General features: G+C 32.8%; 2 protein-coding genes across 2 annotated transcripts in view; one reads left to right on the top strand and one right to left on the bottom strand.

The window, feature by feature from the left end:
- Positions 1-5,413, bottom strand: part of LOC119580226 (E3 ubiquitin-protein ligase TRAIP-like) — an 18,101-nt gene extending 12,688 nt beyond the window's left edge. Inside the window, exons 1-5 of the mRNA XM_037928237.1 lie at positions 5,182-5,413; positions 3,462-3,595; positions 1,824-1,956; positions 1,567-1,649; positions 864-1,022 (exon numbers count right to left, since the gene is read on the bottom strand). Coding sequence (XP_037784165.1) covers positions 864-1,022; positions 1,567-1,649; positions 1,824-1,956; positions 3,462-3,574 — 488 coding nt within the window. The 5' untranslated portion in view covers positions 3,575-3,595; positions 5,182-5,413. The remainder of the gene's footprint in view (positions 1-863; positions 1,023-1,566; positions 1,650-1,823; positions 1,957-3,461; positions 3,596-5,181) is intronic.
- Positions 5,414-7,280: 1,867 nt separating this feature from the next.
- LOC119580225 (glucoside xylosyltransferase 2-like) overlaps positions 7,281-10,000 on the top strand; it is a 19,573-nt gene continuing 16,853 nt past the window's right edge. The window contains exon 1 of the mRNA XM_037928236.1: positions 7,281-7,709. Coding sequence (XP_037784164.1) covers positions 7,381-7,709 — 329 coding nt within the window. The 5' untranslated portion in view covers positions 7,281-7,380. The remainder of the gene's footprint in view (positions 7,710-10,000) is intronic.

Genomic DNA, 10,000 nt, shown 5'->3' with positions numbered 1-10,000 from the left:
CCTGCAGCATGAAGTAGGTGAAAGGCAGTTTTATCCAATGTGGTTTTATCTTGTCAATTTAACATACACATAGATAGCTCCACATGTACTTAGTCACCAAAAAGATAATTAATAATTTTTTTGGGGGGAAAGTTTCTACTTTTATTATTATCAACCCATTGCTAATGGGTATGGCATGTTCGTACATGCCATGCCCATTGTGAGTTTACTTTATTAATTGTTTTTACACATAGATGGCTACACTTGTACTAAGTCACCAATGAGCCAATTACGAGTACTGCCTGTATCGCCTGTTCATCCTTTTCCTTGATTTACAAAAATATTTTGTTTTTTTTTCTTGTTTAAATTTTTCGAATATTCATAGCATTAGTAAAAAATAAGTTTTTCCTGCCAATTCTAGAAAAGGTGAAATTAGCTAAGGTTACAAAGTCTACTAAATGACTTCTTTGTGGCTAAGCACTAGCTGAGCCATCTATGTGCAGAAACATTTCACAAAAAATAAAAGTCAGCACAGCATTTTCCCCATTTTTTATGCATTATCCCCAGCAGCATGTGGTTAACATCATTATTGCCATTCAAACTTCATTTTGGTTGTAAAAATGAAAATTCAAGGAATGGGATAAACAGATGAGATTCAATAGGCCTAGTATTTTATCCTTGGTGGCTAAGCATCACAGTATCTGAATCTTTGGTGGCTAAGTACCCCCTAAGAGTGTATGTATACATGTATCCTTGGTATGAATGAGTTAAGCAATTTACATAATATAAGAGAATGGTCTAAATAACAATACTGATCTCTAAGATTTGAAGCAATAAAATCATATTTCAGATTTTAAAAGCAACAAAAATGTCTTTTCCCTTACTTTTGAAGCACTTTGAGCTGTTCTCTCAGTTTCTTGGCCTCCTCCTTTGCCTTCTGGGCTTCCTTTGTGATGCGGTCCATGAACTGGAGCTGTGACTTCAGAGCCATAATTGTAGTGTCTTTGGCATGAAGCTGGCTGGTGATGGTTTTGCACTCTTCTCTACAAATTCAGTCAATGATGAAATTTCATGGAAAATGTCTAAAGGATCTGGTTCAACTAATTCACTTTCAAATGCTTTAACATATATATTTTTTTATTCATGACATAATTAGTTATTCTTATAGTTCAAGTTGCACACTATTAATATATGTTCAAAAATATATTCCAACTCATGGAAACAAAGGTGTTAACAAATTTAAATACCTGAAATAACTTTGTGTTCCATTCAACATAATACATTATTCTGCCCAAAATACACTTAGAGAAGGGAAAAGGTGCTCATTGCTCTAGTCCCCATTCAACCTTAACATTGTAACAACTATACTGAATCCACTACAGCAGATCGCATCTGTGTGCAACAAAATTTACAAAAAACTACATTGAACAGTTCATAAAATCTACAGTGTTATTGTTTATTGGTTAAACAGACTCAGAATAAAGCACTAAAAAATCAAAGGAATATTTACATTAAAAATTTTGTGCAAGAATACTAGGGCAATTAGTAAATTTTCTTTAAATATATTACACTATGAAGCATCCTTACCTGAGGCCTTTATTCTGCTTGGTCAAAGTTTGTGAATTATCCTTAAAGTTTTTCATTTCTTGCTCCTTTAAGCGAATTTGGAACTGGAAAAAAAAAATTAGGTTCTGAAAATTCTTATATAAGGAGCATTAATTTGTTTTCAGAAGTAATAACTCAAGTTATGGAGGCAAAAATTACAGCAATATATTCATAACAACATAATAACAGGATGATAGGACTTTTACTACAAAAAACATGAGATGAAAAATGCATCATACCTTAAGGCTGTCAATCTGGTGCTGCAATGTGTCAGGGTCAACATGTGATGTATCTGCTCCCCCTGAATCAAAAAACAGCTTTACCAAGCTCTTCTCTGTAGCTTTGTGACGGCATTGTGGGCATGATTTCGACCTGGGTAAGATGGTATCAGCATTAATAATAATAATCATTTGTTGGTATGTGACTGTATGTGCTATTGTACTGACACTATAGAGATGAAATGTTTGTTATTACTACTTTAACCCCTAAAGAACATTGCATTTGCAGATGATTGTGGTTCCTAGCCAGCACTGCAAGCAACTTCCACCAAAATGAAAAACTGTTCCTTATAGTTTGAGAAATGACATTTTATTCACTTGGTGTTTTTTTTAAATTCTGATATGTTACCTAATTAATCTTGTACAGGGCTGGAAAGTTACAAAAAAAAAAAAAAAATATATATATATATATATATATATATATATATATATATATATATATATATATATATATATATATCTTTCCCTTTTTTCTTCTGTAAATTAAATTGGGCAGTCTGCATGGGTGGCAATGGGTGGGCAAAGTACGATGCATGATTTCCTCTCCCAGAATACATGTTCCTCATGTAAACATACTTACCAAACACTGAACTATCTAGTCTGAATATGGGTTGACCATTGCCAGCATAAGGTAGGGAAGAATACTTACAAATGACAAGTATACATTATTTTCTACTACAAAAAATGTCCCTTGTGTTTAGAAATGATTAAAATTACACCAAAAACTGAAAAAAAAAAAAGATAAATACTGAATCAGTGGAGTTGTTAGGAGTAGAAAAGGGATTAAGCAGAAATACATATTGTGAAAAAGGGCTTTATATGTCTTGATCTCAGATTAGGGTAAGGTTTGGGACAATGAAGCACCAATGAACAACAAAAGAGAGAAAAAAAATTCTGACTGGGAGGATGGTCACTATGGCCTCTCTGGAATTTTTTATTTGCAAATCCTCATTGGATACTCTAGACAGAAGTCAAATCATCACAGTCTGACTATAAAACCACCCAGAGTAATTTTCATGCAGTTTTGTTGATACCACATTTAAAACTGACATTGATCAATACCACTCAATACCAATACCACACACACACTAAACATTAATAACAAGTGTCATCTAAAAGCTTGCTAGGGAATATTTTATACAATTTCTCTTACTTAATGTATGCTGTCCATATTACCTTTCACAATAATTGGTGATTCTTTACACTACGGATGCATTCGCCAGAGACTAAGTCCCAACAAACCCTGGCAAACACTGTCTTCACCTCAGTATGCACGGCAAGACAGAGCTGCACCTCGGGAGCAGCATGGATTACTGTTAGTGTCTACAGATAATTTCTTGTAACAACAACTGCAACTTTTTGTGGTCTACAGGAATAAGATCTTTAATTTGCCCTAGTTTAATGCATCCATACTGTAAAGATTAACCCAATAATGGGACCAAGACCATTTCTTGTATCTCATGTTTATATATTATTTATATCATCATATTCAAAACCCCAGGAATATGAAAAACTAAAAGATCAATCAATCTTTAGAATAAAAACATACAAGGACCCTTACTCCTTTCAACATCAGTAAAAAAGAATTAGACCACATACCTTTCAATCCATTGTATCAGACACACAGTATGGAAGGTGTGTCCACAGGGGGTTGCAGAGATGTCATCTGTGTGGATGAAGAGATCTCCACAGATTACGCAGGCAGCACGCATCTTTGGATGAGTATGGCAGAACTGAAAGTCAATTGAAGATATCAGCACTGTGCTTTACCTAATAACAGGAGGATCAAATACAAATGCAATTACAAATATCATCAGGGGAGATTGAGCTTTGGACTAATTCCTTAGTTCAGCCAATGTTGCAAGGGATGGTATGTTTGTATATGCCATACCCACTGTATGTTTTGGTTATATATCATTTTTAATCAGAAATGATTCTACACATTACATGGATAGCAAAAGCAGTACTTAGTCACAAAGGAATCAATTACTAGTCGTGCCTATCCCATCTGATTACCCTTATCCTTTTCCTTGAATTTTGGAAATATTTCTTCTTATCTTATATTGCTATTAGAAATGTTAATATGTAATCATCATAATGTCAACAGTAATAGTAACAGCATCAAAAGTCATGTTATATAAGAGAAAATCCCCAAAACTTAAGGAACGGGGAGATCAATACATCATGTGGGCCTCCTAATAGACTTCTTGGTAGATGAGTCCTTGTGGAACCATTTATTTGGAAGAAAAAAAAAAGAAAAAAAAAGAAAAAAAATATATATATACAAATATATACATATACATATAATATATATATATGTATATATATATATATATATATATATATATATATATATATATATTAACATACAATGGAGATGACATGTTCCTTGCAGCAAGGAATAATCACAAAATGTCATGGAGGACTCTAAGCTCTATTTTGAATCATATGCAGGATTTACTATTTGCTGAATGCTAAGGGTATGAAGGCCAGCAGATGTGTAGGTGTGATGCATAGGCCTGTGGCAGATCTGCTGGTGTCTTTGAATTGTGTAATATGTCAATTATCATTTCAAATGGCATAGATTTAATTTCTAATCCCTCTACGTTTCTTACCTACTACAGGTTTAACTGGACAAAACACATTATGAGCAATCCAGAGAAACCAATAGTCTTGGTACTGGCAGTGGAATATGTAAACTCCATATTATCTATCAGAGTGACTATATTTACGGCAACATAATGCACTGTCTACTGTATAGTTTTATGGGAGTTCCAGGTACACATCATGCGCAGTGTGGAATTCTCGCTCTACCCTCAGAAGGGAAGAGCACACGACAAACGTGGGAGGGCCCAGTCTGTCTGATGCTCTCTCCTGCAGTGAATATGTGGAGGATTTGTCGTTTTCCTGGGTGGGAGTTGGGGAGCAGCAGGGGGACAGCCCCCCCATCCCTAATGGCAAGCAGTGTCACCCACCCCCTTGCTGGCACTTGCCAACTCACAGAAAACGCTTGTACCTGTGTTGTTAAATACTCTATTTGTTATGCTCTACAAGATGGCAGTGTCCACATCCTTCTATCTCTGTGCATCGCTCTCGGTAACATAAACTGGTAGACATGGAGGGGAAGGATAATATTAAACAGAAAGGGGGAATGCAACCACGAAGAGCAAGAAAAAAAAAAAAAAATTAGGAAGAACACAGCAAGTTAAATGGAAATTCTAAAAGATGACAGGAAGCGAATGAAAGAAAGTAATGACACTAATACATATTAATAAAAATACTGTTGCTATAATAAGCGCATATCACGCTGGAAACTTACAAAGGGGTAAACTATTCAAACTCCGCTCTTCCAGTCGGCTCTTCGCGCCATATTAAACTATTCCATGATGCAGTTCTGTCGTGTCCATGGTCAAAAGTAATACATAATGCAGCACAACTCTAAAAAGCCAATAAGACGACAATTCAACAGTTAATTCTAATGCCAAAATCTTACGGCAGTTTTCTACGAGTTAAAGGTCTCCGCGGCAATGATGATAGACTCGTTCGTCAATACCTCAAATTTATTTCTCAATTCTTGCATTGACTCTTCGAATCAAATAATTAATTTTCTGCCTTTTTACCTCCGAATTATCATTGATACCAAAACACGTGCATGCACCATATATGTTGGAATCACTTTAGCAAATTCAAAAGTCACGAACTAGTCGACGAGCTTATACGAACCTGTAAACAAACCAATGACAAATAATTTCATAATTATTTTTTAAAATATGATGATGATGATGGAAATACTGATAATAAGAATGATATTAAAAAGATTAAAATTACGATGATAATGATAATGATGAGGATGATTATAATTATACTACTTTTGCTGTTGCCTCTACTATTACTACTTCCACTACAACTACTGTTGATAATGATAATGATTAATGATAATGATATTAAGAATAACAGTGGTAATAATAATGATGATACTAATACTAATACTAATATTAATATGAATGATAATAATATTAATAATAATAATAACAATAATAATAATAACAATGATAATAATAACAATAATAATGAAAATAATGATATAATAATAATAATAATAATAATAATATAATAACATAATAATGATAATAATAAAAATAATATATAATAATAATAATAATATTATTATAATAATAATAATAATAATAAAGAATAATAATAATAATAATATAATAATAATAATAATAATATAATAATAATAATAAATAATACAATAATAATAATAATAATAATAATAATAATAATAATAATAATAATAATAAAACAATAATAATAATAATAATAATAATAATAATAATAATAATAATAATAATAATAATAATCATAATAATATTTATATAATATAATAATGATATAAAATAATGATAATGATAATAAATAATAATAATAATAATAATAATATAATAATAATATATAATAATAATAATAATAATAATAATAATAATAATAATAATAATAATAATGATAATAATAATTAATAATAATATAAATAATAATAATAATAATAATAATAATAATAATAATATAATAATAATAATAATAATAATAATAATAATAATATAATAATAATATAATAATAATAATTATAATAATAATAATGATAACAATAATAGCAATAATAATGATGATGATAATAATAATAATAATAATAATAATAATAATAATAATAATAATAATAATAATAATAATAATAATAATAATAACAATAATAATAATAATAACGATAATAATGTTACTGTATTTTTTTTTTTTTACTTGTACTATGATTATTATTATCATCATTATCATTACGGTTACCATTATGATTAATATTATTATTAATAATACTATTATCATTACTGATATAAGTATCACTAACAATATCACTAATATAATTATTACCATACCATCTCTAACAGTAAATGATAAAGATATTAGCAAAAATACAACAACAATACAACTGCATCTTCTTTTTCTCGAACTTTTTCGCGGAGTTGCACATATGAATTATGGAATATCGTGTTTTTAAGTTTAAACTAAATCATCTATCACTGAATATCTAATAATTTACTTCATGAGATGTTAAATAGTAAATAGTGGTTTAATAAAAGCTGACTATAAGTATTTTATTTCGCTTTATTCCCTCTGCGCTTCATTTGTTTCTTCGCCAAAAAAATGTAAACAAACAGAAGCTTTACTTGTCTGCCAAACGTAAAATGCATTCCCTTTCGAACGAATGAATATGCATTTCCAAATAAATATTAACTAAAAGATTGAACGGCAAATGAATTGGTTTTTCATATATAAATGCACTGGGAATGGGATATCAAATGCTGTTCGGCTGGACGAGGCGGTACAACATTTGGGCCCAGGGCGACAGGTGGGAGAAAGCGAGGCAGAGCGCTTGGAGGAGCGACGGGCGTGCGAGGGTGCGACGGGCGCGTCGGGCGTGATGTGGGCGTGATGGCAGGTGTCATGTGTGGGTTTTCGTGCCAAGATGAAATGCACGTATAGGCTGGTGGTCGTGCTGGGAGGCATATTAGGCCTCTTGTTGATGCTGGGATTCAGCGGAGATGTCACAAGGATGCTCAGGTCAGAGGTCACGTCTGGTTGCGTTGACCTCGTCTCCTCCCAACCCAAGGTGCCCTCGGATAAGGGGATGCCAAGCATCAAGCCTCGAGAAACCACGCTGGCCAAAGGAATCGACAAGGATGCCGTAACACATCGTTTGATCCCCACTGTGGGGTCAGCCACCCAAGCGCGGCCCCACGAAGGCGAAAATCGCTTCCCTAAATCGGATGCCGTTGTGGGGAATGGCAAGGAAAAGTGAGTTTTCCCTTAGTGTTGCAACCATCATATATGTGCAAGTCCTGTGCCTGCAGATGCTCGCTTGGAGCTCACTCATGCAGTGCCCGAACCTTGTGCCGCAAATGTGATCTTATCTCATGATTTTTGGCCAGAGTTTAGAAATTGTATCCTGTACATATTCTACTAACTTCAGCTACTTCTTAGAAAGTTTGTTTTGTTGTGTAGGCTTGTGTGTGTGTGTGTGTGTGTGTGTGTGTGTGTGTGTGTGTGTGTGTGTGTGTGTGTGTGTGTGTGTGTGTGTGTGTGTGTGTGTGTGTGTGTGTGTGTGTGTGTGTACATATATATATATGCACATGCACACGCACACGCACACACGCACACGCATGCATATGCACATGAATGTGCATGTGCCTGTGCATATACACACACTTCTGGCTGTTACAGTGGCTCTTAAAGCATGGATTATAAAGCCCATGTTATGGTAGAATATGACTTTGGGCTGTGTTGCTGCAACTAAAGTATTATATACACTTTATGAACTTTATGCATGTTGACAATGTAGAAAAGGTATGAATGAGTACACAGTACAAGAGATGTATATGACTGTTTTTGATTATATATACATGTATTTCTGATAAGATATAATCGAAACCGGTCAAATACATCTCTTATATTGTGAATATATTCGTTCCCGTTCATACCTTTTCTAAATTACACTTTATCATGCTATGTTTGAAAGCTCTTAGAACATAAGATAAAAGCAAACAGAAATAAGTTGAAGTTATCACACTATTTATAGGGTAAAAAATCCAATATGTGGGTGAAAAGTTGGAGGCACAGGTTCACTTGGCAGGAAACATCACAGTTCTATTCAAAGGCACAGAGGTATTTGTATGAACTAAACTGTATGAAACCATAGCTAAGTAATATGCTTTGAAGGTTGTTGTAGTCTTTTATATTCTTATCAAATATTTCAGCAGCAAATTCACAGATCTGAACAAATCTAGTGTTCTTTTTGGTTCATGCCTTTAGTTTCTCAGTTGGCAACCCTACTTCCCATTTAACTTGCTTGGGAGACTTGTGCAAAATTGTTTTTATTAGTTTGGGCACAGAAATCACATAAATTGTGGGTTATTTCTGTCTAATGTACAACAGATAAGTAAAGTGTGCTTTTCTTACAATTTACTCACCTTTGCTGCAGCTGAAAGGTCATCAAAAGTCTCCATGTGAAGCCTATTCAAGCAGGATAGGGTTCTTTATCTGATGATAAAGCCCATTGGTACATTGTCATTGTATGTTCTATGCTAGAACCAATACAGCAGACACATCTTTTATGATATAAAAATGGTTCTGGCCTACCTTATACCCATTGGTAGAGGAAATATATGTCAATAAATTATTTATCAATGAAAGAGGAAGGTTGATGGTACTGTTGTATTGTCTTTTTACAGTAAATGACTTATTTATTTTTAGATTGCCTATATATTTCCATAAATGGGGAGATAGTGGTGGATAGTTTAAGGGATCCGTCCTAGCTCTTTATCTTTTCTGAATATATGTGGTAGAAGTTTATATGTATTTGCAGTAGTCTGAACTGTGATGATTGAATGACACTGTGCCACCATACAGTAGGACTTAACTCATTGATGTAAGGAGTGCATGTATACTTACCCTATCCACAAAAGTTTTGTGTTATTAATATCTTTTACACTTAGATGGCTCCATAAGCGCTTAATCACCCTACCTAACATTATCTGACCTGAATTTTGGATGAAAGTATTTATTTTTATTATTGTTATTAATGATCATAGCATTATAGTTATATTATTGATGGTATAGATGATGATAACAAGAATATTGACATGATAGTAATTTAAGTAAAACCTTTTTTTCTCTGAATTATTCAGGGAATGGGGTAAACGGATATCCAAGAGGCCTAAAATTAACATCTTAGTGGCTAAGCATTTTTAAAGTTATCTAAGTTATATATATAAAAACAAATAAAAAAGAATAATAATGGACAGTACACACACGACACCAAAGTGTTAATATTGCAGGTCTTCTGTTACAGATTACAGTGCATTTTAGGCAGATTTAGATAGAACATAGCCAGTATAGGCTTAATTATGAGAATAAAGGTACTGCAACTATATTAGAAGCATTTAGTTACAACATATTTGATAATGATTTTACTATCATATGCTAGAAGCATGTTTTTGTAGAGAATGTTACCAGTTGCTAAAATTACAGAAAACGGTAATTTTCAAATGGGTATATCATCCATATAAAAAAAGAAGAAAAAAAAATAC

This window comes from Penaeus monodon, chromosome 13 (assembly GCF_015228065.2).
Source record: "Penaeus monodon isolate SGIC_2016 chromosome 13, NSTDA_Pmon_1, whole genome shotgun sequence".
Taxonomy (NCBI): Eukaryota; Metazoa; Arthropoda; class Malacostraca; order Decapoda; family Penaeidae; genus Penaeus; species Penaeus monodon.
The sequence above is the reverse complement of the archived record's forward strand: the minus strand, read 5'-3'. Positions and strand labels throughout refer to the sequence as shown.